Below are 27429 nucleotides of genomic sequence, written 5' to 3' on the forward strand. Positions count from 1 at the left end.
TGTTATCTCCCTGACTAGTCTAGTACTCACCTGGCTCTATACATAGTTATTACCATATTACTGACTATATTCCCTGTGCTTTATTTTACAGTGACATGTTTTTAATCTTTGCAAAATATCGTGTGCAATAAGAAGTCAATTTGACTGCATGTATAATTTGTAAGATATTGTGCTTAAAGTTGTTATTTGATTTACACCTCTCAAATATAATTACTTTTGTCAATTATATCAAACATCATTGTTTGATAAAAAGTAGGTTCAAGTTTTAACCAATATCATTACTACTACATACATTGTTTTCCTATTGCTTTTCCTCAGCGATCTCCAAAGTTAAATCTATAACCTATGTATTTATTACCAAACTTTAAAATAATTTTTTACATTGATTTCACATCTGCTAATGTCCACTCAAATCTATATTTTAAATACTTTGGAAAATAATATTAAGGATTTTAAGAGATATTTGCAAATACACAGTGACTTGCCTAAATAATGGTATCTAAGGAGAGATGACATTAGCTATCTGTAATTACTAAATGTCATTAACTCCAAAGCTGTAAAATAATTATTAACTATGGCACAAGTGGGCAGTTTTTAGGCTTAACATAACAAAAGGAAATAGAAAATTAACTATTAAGAAAAATGTCCAATCTGTTGTTTAGAGGATATATAAATTGGGGAAATTTTTAGCCCGAGTCATTGAAACAACTGAAAAATACAGTTCTAAATTATTTAAAGTGAACACACAGCAACTTAAACCTGGATCTTTTCAGAAATAGAACCACAGACATGAGCAAGTTAAGAGGTTCATTAGGGGGCTATCCTTAACAGCCGGCTCTAGGTTGCTCTTATTAATACTATATCCATTAATATTTTAACAGTGTAATTTAAAAAAAAATCCTGTCAAAAAGGTCTCTTGGAAACATCCCAGGGCCTCCAAGAACAGTATAAATTGGTGAGAAATGTTGGATGAATTCCCAGTTTTGCTATTATTGATTTTTAAAACATTTAGTTGAAGTAAATACTTTGAAAACTGAATTCAATGACTTTGTGAGGATGAGAGGGAGAATGAGGGACGATGGAGTAAGGTGCAGAGCACATGTAAACACCAATGAGAGATTTCTATGGCCAGCATTTCCTGGCCTTACTTTATCCAGGTTCTTTTTTTTTTTTTTTTTTAACTTTCTCAAGGTATCTGACACCTTAAAAAATTGCTTTTCCAGATACATGGGGCCAATTGTTCAGGTAAGAAAATATGAATAGCTATCTTTCCATGTTCGACTCTCCCACAAACCAACCAATGAACCAATCAACCAATGAATCAACTCACCCAACTCCAAACTTTTATTGAGCACCTGCCAATGTTTTAGCCACTGGGATGAGCTCTGGTGAAGCACTTTTTCTGCTGACCTCATGACCACTTCATGCAACAGGCACTATTAGGCTCATTTTGAATTTTAAGGAATCTGACATTTAGAGTTATTAGATATGTTGTAGTAATATTTATTATCATAATTTTTTCTATATTACTAACTAAAAAGTTGAAGCTAATTTTCAATTTCATACACTCAAATAGACAGCCTTACTGATAAATTTGGAGCCCCTACTTCCTACAGTGTTTTCAATGAACTGTGAGGAATATTGTAGAATATTATTTCTTTCAAAAATTGTGGTCTTTCAAAGAGCTGCCACTGAGCTTCCGGAGGGGTGGCCAGATGGCTCAGTTGATTAGAGTGCGGACTCTCAACAACAAGGTTGCTAGTTCAATCCCGCATGGGATGGTGGGCTGTGCCCCCTGCAATTAAAGATTGCAAACGGCGACTGGACTTGGAGCTGAGCTGCGCCCTCCACAACTAGATTGAAGGACAACGACTTGGAGCTGATGGGCCTTGGAGAAACACACTGTTCCCCAATATTCCTGAATAAAATCTTAAAAAAAAAAAAAACACAAACAGAAAACATCTGGGGTATGTGTGGATGAGTACTGCCCCCATGTTGTGCTATGTCCCTACCCCTCAGGGGAAAAAAAAATGTGGTCTTACTATTCATGTGTATATAAATTGTCTACAGAAAATTCTAAATGTAGATGTTATTGGTAATATTTTAGATTTAGAAATACCTATTAATAAGGCCAACAAGTTTTTGAGTTTAGATTTTAATAGCATGTAACAAATGAATGTTAAAGAAAAAAAACTCTTACCTCTTTATTTTTATTTTTTTACTTAAAAGATTTTTCATTTTATATAATACGGATATCTTTTGGCCAGAACTTTTGATGTTTCAATTTTACACAATTTAGTTGGAAAGTTGGGGCCAAAGGGACAGACTATGGGGCCAAAAGGACAGACATTTAAACTGTAGGCACACTATAAAGATGGAGGGCCAAACACTTAGGGAAAACTAACTGGAATGAACATAGAACTCTACCACCAAATGTCACAGTTAGTTAGGTGGCTTAGAAAAGCACTTGGTCAAATATGAGTAACCAGGAATGTATCCTGACGTGTTACCTAGCATATTTTGGGCACTTGTTAAATAAATATTAATTGTGTAATAAATGGTGGCATCTTGGAATAACTAAATCAAATTAATAAATCAATTCAATTAAATGTCATTCGTTATTCTCCTATCTTGATAACATCTCCCTATGAAAATTTTACCCCTTTAACACACTATATTTATCTAATATATTTATGTTCTTATCACCTTCCTTTCTCGCAAAATGTATCCAAGTTCCATAAAGTAGGTATTTTTGTCTGTTATCTAGTGCCAGGCACATTGAATAGCACAACAAATAATAGGATCTCCAGAAATGTGTGTCACATGAATTGATAAGTTTAATGAGCTCTATTTGGTATATTTACAAATATGAATGTGACACAGTTCCAGTCTCTAAAGTACTTAAAAATCTAGAAAGGAATATCAAATTGCTATAATATAAGGCAGAAAAAATATATGAGTTAACAATGATCTAGACATAAAGCACTTTATGTCAGTGATTCCCAACAGATATGCTACAGGATATGGTGAGTTATTCAATAATTACAGGGGAAAGAATATAAAGAAATGTGTCCCAAATGAAAAAACAGAACAAAGCTCCAGAAAAATGACTAAACGAAATGGAGACAAATAATCTACCAAATGCAGAGTTCAAAATATTGGTTATAAGGATGCTCTATAATTTAAGGGAGAACTTCAACAAAGAGATAGAAAACAGAAAAATGGAGATAGAAAACATAAAATAGAACCAGTCAGAAATAAATAATACAATAACTGAAACGAAGAATACATTAGAGAAAATCAACAGTAGATTAAATGAAGCAGAGTCCTGAATCAGTGATTTAGAAGATAAGATAGCAAAAACACTGAAACAGAACAAAAAGAAAAAAAAAGTGGGTATTCTAGAATAATATCAAACATAGCAAAATTTGCATGATAGTGGTACCAGAAAGAAAAGAAAGATAGCAAGAAATTGAAAACCTATTTGAAGAAATAATGACTGAAAACTTCCCTAACCTGGTGAAGGAAAGAGACATACAAGCCCAGGAAGCACAGAGATTCCCACACAAAATGAACCCAAAGAGGCCCACACCAAGACACATCATAATTAAAATACCAAAGGTTAAAGACAAAGAAAGAAACTTAAAAGCAGCAAGAGAAAAGCAGTTAGTGACATACAAGGGAGTCCCTATAAGACTGTCAGCTGATTTCTCAACAGAAACTTTGCAGGCAAGAAGAGAGTGGCAGGAAATATTCCAAGTTATGAAAAGCAAGTACCTACAAACAAGATGACTCTACCTAGCAAAGCTATCATTTAGAATCAATGGACAGATAAAGAGCTCCCCAGACAAGTGAAAGCTAAAGGAGTTCATCACCACTAAGTCAGTATTACAAGGAATCTTGAAGAACTTGTTTAAGACCAAAAAAAAAAAAAAAAAAAAAAGAATAAAAAATATGAATAATAAAATAGCAGCAACTACATATCTATCAACAATGTTTAAATATAAGTGGATTAAATGCTCCAATCAAAAGATAAGGTGGCTGAATGGATAAGGAAACGAGACCCTTACATATGATGCCTATAAGAGACTAACTTCAGATCGAAAGAGAAATAAAGTGATGGGGAAAGATATTTCATGAAAATGGAAACAAAAATAGCTGGCATAGCAATACGTATACGAGACAAAATAGACTTTAAAACAAAGGCCATAATAAGAAACAAAAAAGGACTCAGTAATCCTACTTCTGGTAATTTATCTGAAGAATCCCAAATCTCTACTTCAAGGGAACCTGTGTATGCATATGTTCATCACAACACTGTTTCCAATGGCCAAGATGTGGACAGCCTTGGTGTCTGTTGATAGATGAATGAATAAAGAGTAGGTGCTAGATATATACAGTGCATATTGCTCGGTCATGGAAGGGAATACGTTCTTTCCATCTGCAGTGGCATGGATGAAGGGTATTGTGCTCAGTGGAGTATGTCGGACAGAGAAAACAGATGCAACATGATTTCAATTATATGTGGAATCTAAAGAACAAAATAAACAAATAAAACAGAAACAAACTTATAGATAAAGAGAACATTTTGATGGTTGCCAGATGGTTGGCGGATTGGGAGCGGGTGAAAAAGGCAAAGGGATTAAGAAGTACAAATTGGCTTCCCAGTGGTGATGACCTCCCCACAAAAACATGCCTCTCACTAAGGAACTCCTTCATCTCTCTCCAGAAGAGGAGAAGAGGAAACATAAGAAAAAACATCTTGTGCAGAGCCCTAATTCCTACTTCATGGACATGAAATGCCCAGGATGCTATAAAATTACCACCATCTTTAGTCAGGCACAAATGTTAGATTTGTGTGTTGGCTGCTTCATGGTCCTCTGTCAGCCTACGGAGGAAAAGTAAGGCTTACAGAAGGATGCTCCTTCAGAAGGAAGCAGTACTAAAACACCCTGAGTCAAGATGAGTGAGGAACCATCCCAATAAACACATTTTGGATTAAAAGAAAAAACAAACAAACAAACAAACAAAACAAGAAGTACAAATTGGTTTTTACACAGTAGACATGGGGATGTAGGGAATAGCATGAGGAGTATAGTCAATAATATTGTAACAACTATGTATGGTGTCAGAAGGGTACTAGATTTCTCTGGGTGATGGAAGGGGGGTTGAAGACAGAGTATAAAAGGTGAAGTTATTAAGAAGTGCAAAACAAAAAGGTGCAAACTGGTAGTTACAAAATAGTCATGGGGATGTAAAGTAAAGCATAGGGAATGTAGTCAATGTTATGGAAATAACTATGTATAGTGCCAGGTGGTACTATTGAATTACTATGGTGTATACCTGAAACTACTACAATATTTTATGTTAGCTATATTGTAATAAAAATCTTTAAAAAGTAATCTAATAGATTAAAAACATTAGCAAATGGGAACTCTAGAAATGAGAAAAATGATAAATTCAAAACTCTCCAAATTATTAAATAAGTTGGACAAAAATAGAGAAATAGTGAACTGAATATTAGGTTAAAAATTTTCCAAAATGTATCACTGAGAAAACACATAGCAGAAAATATGGAAGAGAGGTTAGGATACAAGGAGAAGAGGAAACAACATTGTTTAGGATTTCAGATGAAGATGAGACAGATTTTGGGTGAATTGGTATTTGCAAAAATAATGATTGAGAAATTTCCAGGCCTAATAGAGATATTGATCCCCTTGAGCTCCCTATCTTGACTTTGCTTGCACATATTTTCATTCATTTACCCCAGTGTGCTGTATAGTTATTTTCTATGTGGGCCAAGATGTAAAGAATACTGGAAAACACTGGAGCAGAATTTGCCTTTTTTTTTTCCCCTGTAAAGGACCAGATAGCAAACATTTTAGGATTTGAGGGCCATATGGTTTCTGTTACAATAAATTAACACTACAGTTGTAGGATAAAAGAAGCCATAAACAGTAGGTAAATAAACAGGCATAATTGTGTTTCAATAAAACTTTATTTACAGAAACAGGTATCAGTCTAGATTTGTCCCACAATCTGCAGGCTAGAGTTTACCAACTGCTACTTTGGAGGATCAAGGTGAGGGTTACAATAAAAAAAATATGTGTGTTATAAGGATTTTGTAAGGTGTCAAATGGGCACTCGTCTTATTAGGGAGACTTCATGGATGATGTAGATGCCTGACCACTGCACTGCACACCTGAAGCTGAAGCTGAATAATATCAAATGTAAACTATAATATATGCAGAGGGTGCCAAAAAAATGTATACACATTTTAAGAAAGGAAAAAAAAACTGTATTAAAATTGTAATACTCAATATATACCAATAACAAAAGATGAATACAAGTCATGTGTATATATATTTTTTGGCACCCCTGGTATATATACAGTCAGGGCATGTGGAGTACAGCATAGGGAATATAGTAAACGGGATAGTAATAGCTATATACGATGTCAGAGGGGTAGTAGACTGGGGGGAGGGGTTATCACTTTGTGAGGGGTGTATTGTTACACCCCTCTATAGTTACACCCCTATTACATTGTTTTGTACACCTGAAACTACTACTACTAATAATAATAATAACAAAAATAAATTATGTGGTGTTATTTCATTCCCAAGATTTGCCTCAGAATATATGTGGAATGAATAATGTAATGTTTCTTAAACTTCATAGATCATGCTAATGGACATAATGGGTTGTTAATAATATTAGAAGCACTTAGAATATTAGAAGTTAATAATATTAGAGGCACTTATATTTACCAGTTAAAAAGGTATTGTTATACACTAACTAATACAAGAATACACCTTCAGGAAATTAGATTCAATACCATAAAATCTATGGTGTAATTTAAAAAAATCTAAAGAAAAGTTAAAACATTTTAAAATATGAAAAAGAAAATTTCCTGAAGGAAGCTGAAACAAGGGCATTTTAAATTATAATGGCTTTATGAGAAAACACACAATTGTGGATATCAGAAAACTGCAAAAAGTAATGTAAACTCTAAGGCAGAAAAACAAAAGTAAAGAAAGGTCCATTTATTATTGTTTCTACCAATGAATCTTTAATTATATTGTTATTTTCTCAGAAAATTAAGGTTTTTCTAGTGCATTCTGCAGTATTTTCAACAGAGCATGATTGTTTTGCAGACAGAAGCAAAAATTTTATCAATAGTAAATCTGAACACCAATAACTGGTATGAATTTGGACATGATTATTTTTGACAATGATACAACATTTAATTTTTTATAGATTGGGTAAATTTTAATTTATAAGGACTAGTGTTTTGATATCAAATGTAAAGTTCTCATAGCTCATTTCTGTTAGTGTGACCATAATCAAGGGAAAAAGCATAACTTATTTTCATATTATTAAAGAATTGATGGTTGGGCTTGAATAGATAATGGGAAGTTCCATGGAATCCTGACATTTTAGATGGAAATGGCAAAAAATTTAAGTTCACTGCTTCTGCAGTTGGATTTACACAGGCTCTCAGTGGAATATACCCACTGAGGCAGTTATATCATATGCCAGTCAGAAAGAGTTATTTCTTAGCACTTCGATTATGGAGAAGCAAACATGAATTTAGAGACTATCCGGTAAAATTAAATATGTTGACACCGAGGACATATATTGGACATATTAGAAGTTGCACATAAAATGTTAATTTGGAAGACTGAACATCATGTTTTTCAAGTAATCGTGTAATTTCTTTCCAAAGTGTTGACTGCCTCATATGATGTATTCAGTTACATTTTAACATGTTTTAAACATACCAATCTGTGCCATAAAGGTAATAATACTTCTTTAAGTATTATTTCCATGTTTCCCCTAAAACAATACGACCATCATATTACTGTTTTACAGATCTGTTCTTGGCCCGTTTTATTTAACTATTGTATAAATTAAGTCTCCAACAAGATCTCTCCCTTGTTCTTTTTGCTCCTTTATAATAAGAGTAAGAATATTAAGTTTTGTCCATGTTAGTTTGGCCCCAGGCTAGCATAACTTGAATAGAACTTTTAAAAAGAGCTTTATCATTTGGTTATTTCTTGGAGTGGAAAGGTTGTTTTCCCAATAATAGTAATATTTTGCATAATTGCTTTTGGCTTCAAAGAGCTAACAGGTCTTTCTTAAAGTGTATGTTTCTAAAGGTGTAATATTTTGTCTCCCTAATGGCACAGGTATGCCAGTCACCTGAATAGAAAAGAACATGATGCCAATCTTTCTGGAGTGATGGGATAAGGCTAGAGCGTCAGTTTTACATTTTCTAGGAATCATACTAGGAGGTAAACAAAATGGTGACTTCCAATATGAATGATAAAAGAGAGGAAGATGTCCTGGGTATGAAGAACTAAGGATAACAGAAGCAAAGGAGAGGAATCACTTCAGTTGAAATACTGAACTTTGACATAAAACCAGACAGTGTCAGTCAGTCTCAATCAAGTTGGGATTATTGCTACTCTCGGCTCCAATAAATCAATTTGAAATACAGATAAATGGAAAGTCTAATCCTTAAAGTCTTTGTTCTTTGTTTTCAACTATAAGTAGGCAAATATGTTATAAATGGATTGATAAAACAGTTTAGCAATAATTAAGATGTTATAATTAAAATGTATGCAATTAAAACTCTGAAAGAATTTCTGAAAAGAAACATGATCCTTTACAGACCTGATAGCATCACATGGTGCTACTAAGATCCATGGTAAAAGACCACAGGCTAATTTAAAGAGAGAATTATAGGTTTATCACGAAATGTAGTCACCACACGTGATCCAATACTCAAAATCCAAATTTAGAATAGCCCAAAATACATGCAAATTATCATTCACCCAAATGACAGATTTTCAAGCTACATTAAAATAAAACTTTTACAAAGGAAGTTTTCTCCTAACTAAAATAAGCTTATTTCTGCAGTAGGCTTTTAATGTATTTCATGGGTCAGCCATGACGAAGAATTTTCTAAATCCTGGAAATTAGTTAGCCAAAGCAGAATGAAAATACAGTTTTAAATTGTCTAAAACTAGTGTGTCTAATCAGAGCAAAATAAAATGTCTTTGGGATTATCAGGATAGCAGATGACCATTAGAAATGAAATTAACTGTTTATAATAGAATTTACTATGTAACAAGTTGATGTATTCTCCCTTCAAACTTCCAATGTTAGCTCTATTAATTTCTAAAAATATATGTCACTCATAAAACAAAACATAAACAGAAATAAGTTTTAAATAGCGAGGGTACCTGAGAAATATTCAAACATTCATTCTTGTACAAAACCAACCAATAAATATTTCTTGAATGTATACTATGTACAGGTGTACTACGGATTGAGAGTATAGTAGTGAATAAGAAAGATAAAGTATCTCACTTATGGTGCTTACTTTCTAGTGGGAGAGACAGACAATAGGAAAACAAAAACAAAGAAGAAAGTAGGAATGCATGCTATGAAGAACATAAAATAGGGTAATATAAGGAGAACAAGAGAGTAATGCTTTGGACTGGGTGGTCAGAGACAACCTCAAGGAGAAACACAGAAGCACAGTTTATATAATAGAATGAAATGAATTGAAAACCATCACAGTGTCATCAATATTGAGAATACTAAATCGATTACAATATATCTATGCAATGCAGCAAGTATAAGGAATGAAATATATATGTACCAATGTTTCCCTGAAAAATAAGACCTAGCCAGACAATCAGCTCTAATGCGTCTTTTGGAGCGAAAATTAATATAAAACCCTGTCGTATTTTAATATAAGACAGGGTCATATAATATAATATAATATAATATAATATAATATAATATAATATAACAATATAATGTACCGGGTCTTAAATTAAATTTTGCTCCAAAAGATGCATTAGAGCTGATGGTCAGGCTAGGTTTTATTTTTGAGGAAACACGGTAGTAAAATTTTAAAATTTTCCATTATATATTATTAAAATTTGAGAATGTCAAGTGTTACATACAGTATGATAACATTTATGTTAAAATACTGTTCATTTCTATGATATGGCTTCATACATATGTCAATGCATAAGTGGATGCTTGATATTATACATAGCAAAATATAAATAGGAGGGACCTTGGTGTGACGGGTGGGTGTGGAGATCCAAGGTGGTGATTATTAATGGGGCCTTTTGTCTTAGCAGTTATGTTAAAGTTTAACAAGTAAAATATACTCATGTATTACTTTTATAATTAAACATTAATTAAACAAATTAAAAGTAAGGCAATTTGATAGCCTACACCAAGATTAAAAGACAGCTTTTAATTTCAACTGTATTATAATCTTGAAATCATCATTTAAGTTAACCCTTTTCTGTATAAAAAGAAGTAGCTATATCTCTTCACTATTAACTATACTTGGAGTACTTATACTCAGTGTTAAAATCACTGCATTGATAAACTATTATATATATGAACATGATCACAGTAGAACAGATGTGAAAAAAATGAAATAAAGTGGTCTTAACCTTCATTGTTTAAAACTCATCCAGAAAAACAACTTAATAACGAAACAGTCTGGCAGGAAGTGTGATGGGACCGAAGTTCTGTGGCAGTGAAAAGCTTTCTGATCACTTAACAGATACGTCAAGGAACCATGAACTATACTGATCTCTTGAGACAGTCTGCTTTGAAAGGCAGATGAGCACACTTCTTCTCACTGTTTTCTTCAAGGACAACTTAAAGGTTAAATTTTGTGAAACTAAGACAAGTTCTTTGTAATGGATAAGAGTCAGGTTATCAGCAGATGTTAGAGAAAGTAGAGCGTGATTGATTCCTAAGCTTAAAGCTGACCTCAAACACCAATAGTTTTATAAATTAAACAACACCTTAGACATCTGTGAAAGGAATTCAAGAGAATTCAACAAAATTTGTTGAAAGGAATTCAACAAAATTGGAGAATTCTGTTTCTTTTTGTAGTATCCCTTTAACAGTCATAAAGGTCTTTTGGAATAACTAACACTTTCCCCTCTTTGGGTCAAGATAGAAGTGCACTCTACCCACTAAAAAGATAATTAAATCAAAGCTGGTATTCATGGAGATATGCAAGTAGCTGTAAGATGGCCTATTTTTCTAGAATAGAACATTCACATAGATTTCTGTAGCATTTTATTTTTCTCTTGGCTGTACAGCATACCAAGCAGTGCCTTAGAATATACTACCAAGTCTTTTGTGGCTACTGGTAAAAAAGAAAGCTTACAAAAATTTTACTACCATGGATTTTCCTGTAGGATTTCAAAGAGAAAAAATACTGACATCAGTAAGGACATCCAGCTCATCTTATCACCAGGACAAGTTGGGATTCTCCTTATGGCACTAAGGTCCATAGAAGAGGATCCCTAAAATATCAGAATCTATAGTAAAAAATATGGTTAATATCATTGATTTCTCAACCACATAAATAACTGTAAATTGTACGTATTAGTATCCTAGGAATGAATGAGCACACTGCCTATAGGTTTGCTCTTTACCTAGAAATTCTAAGAATGTTCCTCTTCTAGACTCTCCACTAACTACAGGTGAGAGACAAATCATAAAATAAAACCTCAGATGTAGATCAGATTTAGGGTGAAGAACACGGGAAAATCTTAGAATACATAGAACCCAACAACATAGTACTGTCTGACAGCATACCTATGGTGGTATTAGTTTTGGGGATTTATTGGTTTTTATCTCCCCTCCACATAAACAAAACGAAATGAAACCTGACTGTATTATCTGGCTACTATGTTGAAATAAAGCTACATAAGTATTTAAAGTATAGGAGTCTAATTAAGATGTAATCATGGATTGTTCTGCTCTTTAAGACTTTAAAATTCATAGAATTACCAAAGAGATTAAGATGATTTTGACCAGATATATTGCAATTACTTGTACAAACAAAGGGATACATAGAAGAATTATTCATCTTATTTATTGTAATTATTTTCTTTTGTCTTCATGAATTTCATAAGATATATGAATAAGCAAATTAAATGTCACTCAACATTTTTATAACAAAACAATTTGGAAGGGCCACATAAATATTGCATTACTCTGATAATAGATTCAAGGTCACACAAGAAATGTATTGGCTAAATGACTATAGAGATTGCTATTTTATTCTGCAATGCTAAACTGAATTACTAGGGCCAAATATTGAAATAGCATTTGAGCTTCTATAATTTTAAAATATCAGAGCTTTTAAAAAATCCTCATAGAATTCACATCACAATGTGCCTTACACATTAAGTAATGCAATCCTATCTTGGGACGTAACCCGATGGCATCATCACACACACAAACACATTCATCATGCTGTCCTGCAGATTCAAAAAAGGAAAATGTTTTCTTTTTGAGTGTAACTCACACCCCAGTAACTTATCATATTCCTATTGACTAGCAGGAAGCTGAAATAACTTAATGTGCTTTGAATATTTAGTCCAAAGTAATGTAAGAAAACATCTGTCACTTACGTTTTTGAGTCATCCCATAACACACAATAGGGATTCAAAGTACCCTAAAAATAAGCAGAGAAAGATTAACTGTATCTTGAATACATACATAAAAAATCAAAGGATTGTGTAAAATTCAAACAGAATGGCAGAACTCTTAAATTGCAGTAAAATACTTTAAAATTCCACATTTTTTGCATAAAAATTTTTCATGTCCTTTCTCATAGATTTTTTGACTCCTTTCACAATTTATTCACATGAAAACAAGTTATTTATTCACCATACTATAACCTGTATTTATTTTTTTGAAACTTGAAAATGAAGCTCTCATATAATAAAAGGTCCATACTTCGATGATTTATATTATTTTTCTCTAAAATATTAATTGCTGGGTTGTTTCCTTTAAGAAGACCAAGGTATTTACAATATTTAAATCACAGTGAAACATCCTGCATTAGGCACATGTGCAACCACCACCACTGCCACTTCCTCTTCTGCCTCTAATTGGTCAGCTTCCTACAGGCAAGAGATGTTTGCATTAATTGTCAATTTCCAGAGAGTCTGTTGATTTGCAACACCTTCTTAATCAACTGATTATATAGAGTCATGTCTAATGAAATTATGAGAAAAAAAATGCTTTTTTCAGGTTTAATTATTATGTATTTAGCAGCCACCATGACCTTCAGGATGACACAATGAGTTTTTTACACTTGATTATTCAGGCAAATACTTTCTATTTTGAAGAGTACTAATCATTGGGAAGTTTTTTTCTTTCTGTCTGCCTGTCCACATTCATTGGCTCTTATTTTTCCCTTTGGAACTAACCTAGTAATTCTTCCTTTAGGCAATATCTTTAGATATCTGAAGATTCTATCATACCTCTGAAGAGTCTTCTTTTCTCTATTAAACATACTCTGTTGGTTTCAAGTTCTCTTATCCTCCATATCACTCATTTCCTGAAGCACACAGCACACACTTTTAAAATGTGTTTAGAGAAACCATTCACTTGTGTCCTACTTGTGCAGAACGAAGTAGTACTATTGCCTGTCCGATGGAGGTCCATGCTCTTAGTAATGCAATCCGAGACTGTATCAGATATTTGGTAGTCTCTTCCTGAGATTGACAGGCATTATTCATACTTGAAATCTCTTAGGAGCTTTTTGAATCCTGACTGTGCATACCACAAATTCATTATTGCTTCCAAGCTTTGTGTCATTACAGGATGAAGAAATAAACAGAATATATATATACAGCCTTTTCCAACCAAGTCATTGATAAAATGATGACTAGGCCAAGGCAGGTAAAAGTTACAGTTCTGAAACAGGTACTGGCTTCTTCCCATAGGTGAATATGCACCCTGTCAGAACAAGTTTCATGGAAGAAGTGGGTTCTTAGCTGTTTTTTACAGGAGACAGAGATATAGATGTTACAGGGATGGGGAGTGGAATGGCGTTTGAAATTGGTTTCCTCATCTGTTCTATGCGACCCTATCTGGTTTTACCTGAAATTTGAATACAGCTTGTGACTTCCTAAGAAATCCTTTTTTTGTGATCAGCAGAACACAATATTGTATCAAAGCCATGTTATATATATCTAGGGATTTACTCAAAAGAGCTGAGAGTGCTTTATAGAAAATAAATTATCCTTGGTATATTATAATGAAAGGTACGGGAGTATATATTTCATGGATGTAGAAAGTAAATGTAGGTGAAGAACCTGAAATAACAGATCTTCTATATCTAGTTCACTTTTAGCAATGTATGAGGTAGATTAAGTTAAATCTCTATATAAACCAATACAGAATGCTGATTATATGATTGATATTTCAAAATTAGAGTTCATAACAGGTTACAACAAAATAAAATAATATTAGAAAAGAAGTATTATATGAACTAAATCGTTTGGGTACCCCTTTCCTTTTCACTCCTCCAAAGAAACTGATTTCCACTTTCAGATGAAAATAAAGATGAGAAATGCTTATTCTACTCTTATCCCATGCCTTTTTCATTCCTCAGCTTTATCCTGTACCTTCTTTACCTCATCTCTTAGATGCTTCTCTCTTTTTTCCGTCTTTGTGAGCATTTAAAAAGCATCCATGTGAGAATATTATAGGTTCCAAAATGGAACACTTAATCTTATGTTTCCCTACACATTCTGGGATTTACACGACAGACAGACAACCCGCTAACATTCATTTTAACGCAGTCACTAGATATGTACTGGGAGCTGAGGTCAATTATTTAAACATTTGAAATTTAAAAGTAAGCAGAACAAATTAGAGGAATCTCAGTACCTGGACAGACCACTCACTTAAGGAATATAAGAATATGTAATGGGTCATAAAGGAAAAAAAAACATGATGGATTAATTTTAAATAAGAAAAAATGGCGAAAAGATTCTGCTAGGAAACCACTTGTAAAATACTTGCTATAATTTTCAGGTACTTTTCTCAATGGTCCTCTGCTATAAGATCTGTTATGAGAAATTCACGGGGAAATCAATACCAGGAAATAAAGTGAGCTCAATGATGAGGAGCAGTGACGAATGACATGAGCCAGAGGAAAAGAGGCAAGCTGTGAACTAACCTATAAAAATAGATTTAAGAAATGCTTAAGAGTAAGAAAACAAAAATTGTCAGGTAAATGAGACAAGTGGGCTAAAGAAGATTAATTTACAAACCTGTCAATATAATTGACACTTGAAATATTAAAACTGCATGTATTTGAAAACTTTGGGAAAGAATATGCTATTATTGAAAAACACATTTTTAGCAAAAAAACTTTTTTTCTCTTGCCTCCATTCAAAATTACACTCTTGTTAAACATTTCAACTCACCCACTTTTAAGCATTTTAAAAATGTACCATGACCCAAATATTCTAATTACCATAGATATTCTACATACCACTTTCAAGTGTCTTTAATAGTATTTCCTATTTTCTTTTACTTCTCTCTTCTGTTTCCACAACAACCAAACTAATATATCTGTTTAGATATAGCTATTTTAGACTATAGCACCAGGTTTGTCTTTTACTTTGTTCTACATAACTTTTCTTTTTTCCTCCTTTCCTTTGGTGGTTCTCTCTTTTCCTCTGATCTGTATAACTTTTCATATATATATATATATATATATATATATATATATATATATATATATATATATATATATATAATAAGGAGTTTGACGTCTTTTCTAGTCCTCAATCTCAATGATTCTGGGAGGACATTCATAAGTGAATTTTACTATGGAATACTTTAAATACATCTCATCATGGTAAATTACTCTCATAAATTACATAACTCAGAAAAGAGAGCCAGGAAGATGATCAAAACAATTTGTTCCATTTATTTACTCATTCATGCAAAAATCACTTAATAAACTGTTACATTCCAGGTATCCTTGAGGCACTGGGAATACAGCATTGAACAAAACAAAATCCTGCCTCATAGGCTTAACTACAGTGAAGTGGGCAAGGGGAGAGACAAGCAACATAAACAAGTAAATATATAATATGCTGAATAGTACCCTGTGCTCTGATGAAAAGTAAATCACAATGGGTAGGAAAGAGTGGGAAGGGGATGGATTGCAATTTTGTATGTAAGGAAGGCTTTACCAAGAAGATAATATTTGAGCAGAGATCTGAAGGAAGTTGGTTACAGAAAAGAGAACAATCACAACAAAAATAAATAAAGACCAAGTTTCTCTAATTTTTCCTTGGTCTTTTTAAGTTCTGAATAAATTCAATTCACATAGTATCTTATTTACATTCTTGATAACTTAATGTTTTCAAAGTGTTTTCTCTGGATCTACTTTCGAATGACAGAGATGTTTATTAAAAAATGTGGATTCCTTGGCTCCATTAATTTTGAAATTAGGGATAAACTAGGAACATGCATTCTAATAATTAGACCCTCCATATCCCTTAATATGTATCCACATCAAATTTGGAGACAAATCTCTCAAGACACACACACAGATATAATACGGTTACTTTACTGTTTTTCTTCAAACTTTCAATTCCTTAGTGCTCATGTGCCATAATACATTCTGAATTGGAAAACTCTTAGCTTTCTTGTACCTTTCACAGTTCTCTGAAAACAAAAATACTCTCTTGTCCATAATGGCCAACCAAGCAAAGAGACAGAGCATCTAAGGACATAAAGAAGGGCAGTGACTTCATAACTATTTCATCACTTCCAATGCTCTGACTCAGATGTTCCAAGATGATTCTCTCTGTCACGTCTTCTAGTGAATTGTACATTGACTTTTTGAATGTGAATGGGAGCAAGGCTTTTCACTATATTATCTCTCTTTAATTTTCTAAATTTTAGACATAAAGGCATTGCATTAAAATAACCTGGAGTTTGCTAAGTTTATCCTCCCATTCTTTCCCCGTGAAAGTTTAGTTGTAATCATTAGATAACCGTACAAATAGATTTTAAGAATTCCTCCAGAACATTTCCAAAATAACTGACCTGATCCAGAAAAAAAGCCATTTATATCCTGTTTATAATTCTCATGCGTCTTGTGAAAACACACAAAATAATTCCAGGAATGCATGCTAGGGTAGGTAAGATCTTAGTAGATGTAAATTTTTCTGTAGTCTTATCTGTAACAGGTCCCTAAAAGCTGATGAATGGGAGGAAACCCTTACTGGGTTATGTCTCTTAAGCTACAAACAGTTCCATAGTCCCTGAAAGGGTAATACACCACCCACGGGGATGATATAGTTGAAAAAGATATGATATGAAACTCAACAACAGGAAATAGTCTGTTGAATGTTCTTCAAAACTTTTTTCAAGGTTATGGTGGGTGCTGTTTCATATTTTAGTACTTTTATTTATTTTTTTCTCATTCCGTTCTTATTTTTATTCCATTCTTTTATAACCCACATCTCTTCCCATTCTCCTTTCCCACTCACCCAAGAAAATATTCAGTCCCATATCCATTGACATCTCCATCATTCTGATACCATTTTCCTCCCATACTGTCTTTAGCCTATGTGTATCCATCCCCATCTCATATATGTCTTAGATCCTCTCTCGAATTTTAGTACTTTTAAATTATTTTTAAAAAGAAAAAATCTCTCTCTCTCTCTCTCTCTCTCTCTCTCTCTCTCTCTCTCGGGGGTGGCTGATAGATATCTAAAGTCTAGAGAGCCTCATCGAAAATGCAATACCGTGTTTCAGTAATAGGACTATAGAGATACAGAATTTTTGAATGGATTTACAAGGGTTCCATAGAAAGAATTACATTGGGAACAAGTCAAATCAAGGAGATGAAAAAGAAAGCATTGGCTTTAACGAAAGCAGAATGATATAAAGGCCACTGAAGTGAAAAATGCAGAATATTGTTTTATCAGAACGAGTTATATCCATGTTACATAGCTCTTCTAGAGGAGTTGGCAGCTATTTAATTGGAACACAGAGGGCATATATTCAGCTTCTGCTATATGGTTACTCAGTAGCTCACATTAACCAGGTGACACTATTTTTGTGGATGTGATAACCGCTTGCTTCTCTGATTTCTGAGATATATCACTAACCTGAATGCACATTATTTCTCAATGAATACTTTGCATTTGACATATGGGAAACAATAAAATATTGAAACACTATCACGGAATATTTCTGTGTGTAGCCTTCAAAGACAATCATTGCCTCCACGTATATGTGCCAGAGTGTCTTACCCACATATGGTTACATCATTCCTATAATGATTGCAAGGAATCTGGTGAACCTCTCAACAAACAAATGGGTCATCTAGGGGGCAAAAACTCTCCAAGTATTTCCTATGACTTCAAGTGGCAAATACTTTCCTAAACAAATACCTAAATAACTAGATTCTTTATAGATTTAACCATGGCTTGAATCTTTTCCTTTTATAGCTAAGAGGATATAATAATGTGTCCTAATAATATTTTTATGAGGTGTAGTGGAGACAAAGGCTGGCAGGGCTGGTTTTTTGCTGCTCCAGTCTATCAGCTGTCAGCAGAAAAGTTTTGCTAAATTGCTTTAAAAACTTAACATATCTGCAAATGTCAAGAGTTGTCCCTGACATGCAGCATCGGGTTCCACAAGGTTCGTCCTGTGGCTGCATAGGCAGTGCTATCTTGTGGTTTCCTCTGATTTTGCCTAATATGCCACCTCCTCTTTACAATGGCCATTCTTGCTGTCAGGTGATTACTTTAATCAGGTTCCTAAAGTGCTGGTATAATAATCAGCAGGATAAAATGTAATTTCTAGTTGCTAATTTTATTTTTATTGAATAATGTAATGTGTTATCAGTATTGTCATATATCTGGTTCAAATGGCACTATTAATGTATACATGTATATTACCTTCATAATCTAAAAATTTTGCAATGCTCCAATGCAGGGTTATTTACTTGCTATTGCTGCTGTAAAAATTACCACAAACTTAGCAGTGCAGAATCACAAATTTATTATCTTGCAGTTTCCGTGGGTCAGACGTCTGGTCTCTGCTCAAGAATTCACATTGGAAGAATTGCACTGCTTTCTGGAGGAGCTGGGGACAAATTCATGTTCAGGCTCATTCAGGTTTCAGCAGAATTTAGTTACTTGCAGTTGTAGGACTGAGTCCACATTTCCTTCTTGGTTGGCAACCAGGGGTTGCTTTAAGCTTTTGGAGGTTGCCTATATCCTTTGCCTTGTGGCCCTCTTCCTGTATCTTCAAAGTCAGCAATGGAAGTTGAGTCCTTTCTAAGTTGCATCTCTCTGACCGTAGCCATAGGGGAAGGTTATACACTTTTACTGGCTCATGTGATTAAATTGGACCTACTCAGATAATCCAGGACAATCTCTCCATCTCACTGTCCTTACCCTTAGTCACATTTGCAAAATCTCTTTTGATTTGTAACATAACATATTCACAGTTTCTGGAGATTAGGATGCGGACATCTTTGGGGGCCATTATTGACAAATGATACAGCCCAGGGGCCCAATCTTGCCAGCCACTTATTTTTGTAAATAAAACTTTATTGCAGAGCAACAGGCATTTGTTTATATACTGTCTACGGCTGCATTCACACTACAACTGCATAGGTGAATAGATGGGACAGAGACCGCTATGGCTCAGAGGCTTAAAATACTTACTCTCTGAGTCTTAACTGAAAAGGTTTGTTGACCCCTGCTCCAACAATAGCATAATTATTCTAACATCTTTTTGAAGAATATTACTATGTATTATGAGTAAAACTAAATTGAATGTGAAATGTAATTGGGAAGAATGCTTACTAAAGTTTCAAATTTAGGATATAATCCAAACAAACTGTTGCTTCAGAACAATTCTATCTCAATTTCAGCAGTTGGCAGAGGCATCAATCTGCTTGTCTAGTTAGCATTTCATGACTCTCCTATAAAAATTACCAAGAGCTTTATGCAGGCAAAACATCAGAAATTTCTTCCAAATGGACAGAAACAAGGATAGGAGAGTAATTCAAAAAGTAAAGGGATACAAATACCCTTTTGTAGAAATTATAGATGCATAGACTGGACTTCTCTAAGCTTTGCCAAGTGATTTTTAATTCCTTAGGTTGTTACCAGCCTTTAATATTCATGAAAATACCCACTGATGAATGTCAGAATCTCTTTTCATTGTTTCTCATGCTTATCTGATAATAACAAGCAAATTTATTACAGTCCCCCATTATGTTTTCCACTATTATTTACAAAGGTTATGGCTCATGATTAATTTTAGTGTATACACATAAAACTCTTTAGTTTGTTACCTTGATCCTATTAGTATGCAAGTGAATATGGAAAACAAACAAAGAAACAAAAAAACAAACCTACAAGTCCAAATTCTCAAGAGCTGTTTTGTGAATATGTCCAATTTAAGAACTACAGATTAACCTGGTGGATTATTTTCAATCCTGAAAGACAGTCGCATCATTTTACCTAGATTATTTGAGTTATTGTTCAGAGGAAGAAATCAAAAGAAAGGCAAGACTAGACTGCAGAGACAGTAGGCCAGCATACTCGTAGTCCTGTCTTGTCACTAGAAATGGAACTACATAAATACTGTTTATTTGGAAAAATAATGTGCATTCTGGCTTGCAAAGTTAGTAGGGAATGTAATAACTAAAATGCTTTTATTTACTTAGTTGTCTAACTCATCTGTAAAGATAGGGGTGTTATCTACCTTAGAAAGTCCCAGCAGGCTCAGACTTGTCAGACCCCAGGCATCCTAATGGTGGGTAAGTGTATATATGCATGTGATGTGTATGCGTGTACATTTAGGTCCATTCAACTGTACATCTGTAGGTCTCAATGATTCCTTTCAATAACGTTACTAAATCTCCTTATGTATTCAAGAATCAAACAACATAGATAGGCATAAACATCACACTGAAGAAACCTTAAGTTATATATATACACTCTTTTATGGGAGAAGCAAATTTGGTATTTGTTTAGAGCAAGCAATGACTATGCCTAAGCACGAAGGACCACAAACCCTGATTCTGTAGGCCATAAGAATAAAGCCATAAGCCAAAAAACCTGAACTAAGAATAGGATCTGACTCAATGACTTACAAGGTGGTTGAAACTGCAACTGGCTTTGCTAAATACAATTTGGAATTTCAAAATTCCATGTTCTGTTACCTATTCCTACCAGTTCCCAAGGGTCTTAATATATTTAACACACTTGAAATGGTATTTGTTAAAAAGCTTTTTAAAAGAACACATTTCATTTAGAAAAATTTAACAGGCTTTCCCCTAGACTCATTATAACTATTAATTCCTATTATTCATTTTTTTCCCACATTGTATATGAAACAGATATAATTTGCAAGTCATTAGTCTTTTCTGAGCTCAGAAAAGTACAGCAGATACTTCTGATATAGTTGAAAGTAGATAGACGTGATATTAGAAATATGTCATATCTAAAATAGTTTAATTTTGAAGGCAATAACAGTGATCATATATATCTCTATATAACTATAGTTGCAATGAAATTTCAGCTTGTTCTAATCAATTTCAATTTTCAGGTTAAAAATATATCTTTTCTTTACATTTTAGGGAAGATTTTTATGTTTCAGTATAGGCTCTTTTGATCTCTTCAATGGAAATAAAACTAGCATCGGTATGTACGCATAGAACGTATCTTTATAAGACTGGTAATAAATATTAAGATACTCAATACATCAGTCATATGTTCCTTCCCTCAGTGAACAATGGTATTTACAAATTCTAATTTGGATGGTAAATATAAATATAAGAGGCATTAGAAATGGAGAGCAAAAGGACTGTATGTATTGTACACACAACAGTGTGATAGGAATTATAAAACAGAGGAAAGAAATCAGGGATTGAGCAGTCCAGAGGGGCCTGTTCCATTGGGGTGGCCTCTGAGGACAGGCGCAGGGGGACACTGCACGTGAGGAGAGCATGGAAGTGAGAACACTTAGTAGCATCTTGTTCAGCGTAAACTGTTCTTCTTCCACGTCTCCTCCCTCAGCCCCCTTTTGTAACAGATTTGTCTACGTTCTCTTAAGTCCAGGACTTCTGGAGTAGAGACGGTGTTATTTTAAGTATCTGGTCAACTCACGCACTCAAAATATTGAAAGACAGAATGAATTCTAAGTGACTTGGACAATATCTCAGCATTCTTATATTCTGAATTGCATCATCATTCCAGTATCTAGCTGGTGCTTAATAAGATTTATTGACTGTACATTCTACTTTCCATATGCGGAAAATCAATTATTACATGGTTTATCTCTTCTGTAAATCGCCTATCTAAATATGCTCCCAGAAAAGTTGGACTCGAAGCTTAAATCTATTAATTTTAAATAGTTTTATTGAATTGAAATTGTGAGACTGTTTCATCAACACTATTTTTGAGGTTACTCTTTCTTCAATTTATGAGAAACAGTTATATAATTAACATGATCCTTAAATTCTAAATAATGATTTAATCTTTATTAGGGGAAGTTTTACAAATGTTCATTAACAGAAGTGTTTTCTCCTTAAGAAATATGGCATACATTCTGACAGTGTTGTTTTTTTGGTAAGCATTTTAGGGAATTAGCATCTTACTATTTTTCACCAATGCTTATAACTAGAAAAACATTACCATGATAAACAATGAAAACAAACAAATGAGTACGTAAATATTTTTATAACACATTTTGAACATACAAAGGAATAAGTTCCATACTCAAAAGCAATGTTAAAATTATCTCCCAGTTTTCAGTGCAGTGATGAGATTAAGGCTATTCTAAAGGATGAGGAGGTACATATTAAATAGAACCAGTACGGTCACATTTTGGCAAAAGTAGGAAAAGACCTAACAGCTTAAGTATCAATTGGGATGTTTAAAAGTTATTGCTGAGAGATTTGAGATTTTCATTGAACAATCTGGGAAGCTGAAACATCTTAATAAAAAGTGGTTTAAAGGAAAGACAATTGTCTTTTTTTTTTTTTTTTTTAAATAAAACCAACGCTTATTTTTTTAGGGGAAGTCAAAAATTATAAAATATAAGAAAATACGTAAGTTTTATAGACCATAGGATGTGATTATAAATTCCATTATATCTTTCACTATGGCAATCTAGAAAATGGCAATCTTTTGTGCTTCTCTGTAAAAGCCAACTTCATAGAAATTTTGCAAGGAATAAAAAATATGCACATGAAACATATGAGACTGGCTTACTTTAATAGCGGAAGTATAAAAAGTATAATTAAGAAAGCCTTAATAGGAATCACCTCCCTTGCCTCTATTCCTCAATAATTTAAGTATTCAAAGTGAATATATAAAGGGTAAGTAGATATTTTAAGTTTCTACATAAGGTCTGACCAAGATCCAACAAACTTCAGTTGCAGTTGTATGGATTTAAGAAAGTGCTCTTGTCACTCTGAATGGAAGATTTAGATTTAGAGCACTGGAGCACCCAGGTAAGTTATAAGGAGCCCTTTCTGATCCTCAATGTAGAACGTTTAAATGCTACCCATCCATTCTCCTACCCTGAAGTTATCTCTCCTCTTTGTACTGTAACTGCTGTTGCTGCATGCATCTGAAATCTATGTATTCACATGGCAGTGCTCCCTCACCTCATGGTGAGACAGGTTCTTAGTCACCTTGATCTCTCTCACTGTCTAGTTCAGAGCCCAATCAGATGTGTACACTGATAAACAATTTATTGATTATTATAGGAGTAAACTGAGGAGAATTTTATCATGAAAAAAATAAGAGTTTATCATAGAATAATATGGCATTGTGTCTCTATATAACACGTATCTTCATAACAAATTAATTCATTTGCAACTCTAAAAAGCCTAGAAAATGGGTTCTGGTGTTATCGGTCAAAGAACGACTGTTAACCTTCATTGAAAGATATATTCTATAAGTAATACAATGACAAATGGAGGACACTTACATTAGCCAAATGAGCTAGTTCTATCTCCAGGAACGAATCCGTTGTTTTGGGTTCAGGCCTTATTGTGACCACGATGATTTTGGAATTAACGACAGTATAATTTCTGAAACAGAGTAATCATGATTAAAAGGAGAAATAACTGATGACACATGATTTCCTATTGCTCAATACATGTTTGGATGACATGTTAAATAAATGTATCTTAAGAAAAAAATAGGGCAAATAGATTTAAAACGTGACACTAAAGTACTATTCCTGGAAAAGTACAGTTTTTGTTTGTTTGTTTTGTTATAGATAAACTCTATCAGGAAACAGAGCACTGGGGAAAGGAGAAGCTATTGTTCACTGTTACCATTTTAGATGCCAGAAAGATGAAAAAGCAATAGCGCTGACAAGCTTTCGATTACTGAAATGTGATTCGCCGATGAGAGAGATGGATTGTGAATTTAAACCCTCAGGCAATCTTTAAATTAATATAATCCATTGATCTCAAGGTGGACTTAACAGTTTTGTTCTCCAGGAGATCAAATATTCTTCTTGCAAAGCGCTGTCATGGCATTTTTAAGACTATCTCAAAATTCATTAAGATGAATGATTAGAATGTGGTATAGCATGAAAGCAAGTGGAGTTTAAATATAAATAAATGCTGCTGATAATTATTGAGCATCATTCATTTCAGCAATAGAGATTTATAGGCCACTTCTTTATCTCAATGTGCTCAATGTAAGGAATATATTTGCCTTTGAAAATATCTTACCAAGTACAGTTTACTCACAAAGAAGTTTTAAATACAATTACACTTACAAGCTTCAAAAATTTATACATAAATATAAACATAGAAGACTGAACCAACTGTAGCTTGAATATATAGATTTTCATCCAACATACACAAAATGCTGCACATCATTTATTTAGAGATTTAAAGATTTTATTGTACTTTTAGCTATTTAAAGAAATATATATCATACATACATACATATGTGTGTGCATGTATGTGTGTGTATGTGTGTGTGTGTGTGTGTGTGTCCATCACCCCTTTTTGATTCAAAATAAACCACCTGCTCTTCCATAGAGCATGTACTACCTTGGAGAATTCATTACAGGTATCAAAGATAAAGTCATTTAATCTTTTTCCTCCTTTTTGTTGTTTAAGGCATTATTTATAGATAATAAAGTTCAACAATTTTAAGTGGGCCATTTAATGCTTTTGGTAATTGTATTCTACCATGTCTGACATTGTCTACAAATCAAGACAGACCACTGATCCTTCACCCTAAACAGTTTTCTTGAGCTCTTTTACACTAGACCCCCCGCACACTCCCATGAGTCCAGGCAACCATGGACATGTTGTCACTATAATTATGCCTTTTCTGTAATTTTATTTAAATAGAATCATAAATTACACAGACTTTGTTTTTGACTTAATTCACTTAGCATAATGTTTTTGATATTTATCCACTTTGTGTCTTTTTATAGCTGAGTAATAGTCCATGATATGGATATACCACCATTTGTGGTCTATTCATCAATTAAGTAAGCAAACATTGGGTTGCTTTTGATTTTTAATGTTCACAAATTGTAGCCATTAATATTTGGCTATTATGTATAATTGGCGTACATACTTTCTGCATGGATATGTATTTTTATTTGTCTTGGGTAAATACCTAGTAGTGAAACTGCTTGATCATATGGTAAAAGCATGTTTAATTTTATAAGTTGCTGCCATATTGTTTTCTAAAATGGCAGTACCATCAAAGTCATATAATTATGATATCATGGAACAATGCTGAGCTTCATATTCTTTATAAAAATGTTTTTTTCTAATGGGATGGTTTTTGCCACAAGATTTCATCAAAAAGGAATAGTAAGCCATAGTTGGAGGAATTTACTATGTTTAGTAGTGAAGGAACTGTAAACACATAAGTGGGGTAACATTTTTAAACCATCTCTTGTGTATTTAGTAATGTCAACAAATTCTTAAACACTCGGAAAGCTTCATGGTATGTAGCCTAACAGTAAATTGTAAAAAAACAACAAAGTATAAGTTGTTTTTTACATTTTTCATGGGGAAGACAATTGCAAACAGAGAGAGCTGGTTAACTGTCATTGATTTCATTTAACACTAAATGGGTAAATTGAATGAAAGGTATATTGAGAAAGATATGAAAGAAAGCTCTAAATGCCAAGCTCCTTTTGCAAACTTGTTCTTCTCTGCTTCTCTGTCAGTAAAAGTGATCAGAGGGGCAAATGAGAATGACGGAATTAACAAAGCTGCAAGGTAATACTGGGCAATTAATTATATTAGCAGACATGACAGGATTCCCAGAGAATGACAAGGTGTATGTGGCTTGGAGTTGGGGAGAATGTTTGCCTTTCTTTCACCACCAAAAAAAATGTGGAAGTTTCTCCCAGAGAACACTCCTGAGCCACAGATAGAGTGCTGAGCCACAGATGCACCTTTCTTTCTTTCTTCCTTCCTTCCTTCCTTCCTTCCTTCCTTCCTTCCTTCCTTTCTTTCTTTTTCTTTCTTTTTCTTTCTTCTCTCTCTCTCTCTGTCTCTCTCTCTCTCTCTCTCGCTTTCTTTTTCCTTCCTTCCTTCCTTCCTTCCTTCCTTCCTTCCTTCCTTCCTTCCTTCCTTCCTTCCCTTTTCCTTTTTTTTTTTTTTCAGATTAGCCTGAATGTGTTTCAGTTCTGGTTTTGTTACCTGAAACAAAAATATTTATACATCACCCAAATTCAACCTGTCCTTTTATTCTGGTTTTGTTTATAATCCCATTTCTCAGCTATAAATAAACCCAATGCTAATTTAACTTAACTATTAATTTTAATTAGTAAATTTGATAGTATACCAATATTTTGTATTATTTTAAAAGTTGCATAAATTGGTAATTTACCAAAAATACAGATGTGGGTATTCCAAAGATAAATTTATAATCTGGTTAATATATTTATGAAGTTCTCTTTGTGTGTATAGACATGTATGGATTTTGGCCCTGAGAAACTGGGCTGTGGAACGTAAAGTAGCTACGATAAGCAGCCTGCTATACAGTATGTTACTTTGTGTCAGGTTCATCAACTAGCCTGATGAGGATGGTCCCTCAAGGATGGAGTCTACTTTGTGGCTTTCACTTTGTGTGTCTGTGTATGTGTTTTAGGGCTAGCTTATTTAGAATACAATTGGGAAGGGATGCAAGCCAACACATTTATGCAGATAGTCGTTTTTATCACATGTGTATGTGTACTCCCCAACCTTGTGTTACTAACATGTACCTATCTCTGCTACAACATCCATTAATGCTATGTATGACTACTTCCACAAGATTATAAATTCAATGAAGGCACGATCTATATCTGGTATTTATATATCTTCGTCTGTATTACACTTGGCACATTTTAGTGCTAACACATATTTGAATGTCTTATTAAATAAGCATGTGCTTTAAAAAATGAAACTTTTGACTAAGTTGGTTTAAATATAATTCTAATATCATTGTAATAAAATGCTTAATGAAGGAAAAATAAACAAATTTACATTATACAAATTCCCTTTTAAAAAGTGTACAGTCTACAAAATTACCT

The 27429-nt window shown here is 33.5% G+C and overlaps 1 protein-coding gene and 1 pseudogene across 5 annotated transcripts in view; one reads left to right on the top strand and one right to left on the bottom strand.

Moving 5' to 3' along the window:
• Positions 1–27429, bottom strand: part of ADGRB3 (adhesion G protein-coupled receptor B3) — a 682811-nt gene that overhangs the window by 274409 nt on the left and 380973 nt on the right. For all 5 annotated transcript variants that reach the window (XM_074333154.2, XM_074333153.2, XM_074333155.2 and 2 more), the window contains 2 exons: positions 23851–23953; positions 12474–12517 (listed from right to left, as the gene is read on the bottom strand). In XM_074333154.2, the coding sequence (XP_074189255.1) occupies positions 12474–12517; positions 23851–23953 (147 nt within the window). The remainder of the gene's footprint in view (positions 1–12473; positions 12518–23850; positions 23954–27429) is intronic.
• LOC109456835 (small ribosomal subunit protein eS27 pseudogene) lies at positions 4693–4946 on the top strand (annotated as a pseudogene).

Source organism: Rhinolophus sinicus, chromosome 2 (assembly GCF_057876585.1).
Source record: "Rhinolophus sinicus isolate RSI-liver-muscle chromosome 2, RSI-T2T, whole genome shotgun sequence".
Classification (NCBI taxonomy): Eukaryota; Metazoa; Chordata; class Mammalia; order Chiroptera; family Rhinolophidae; genus Rhinolophus; species Rhinolophus sinicus.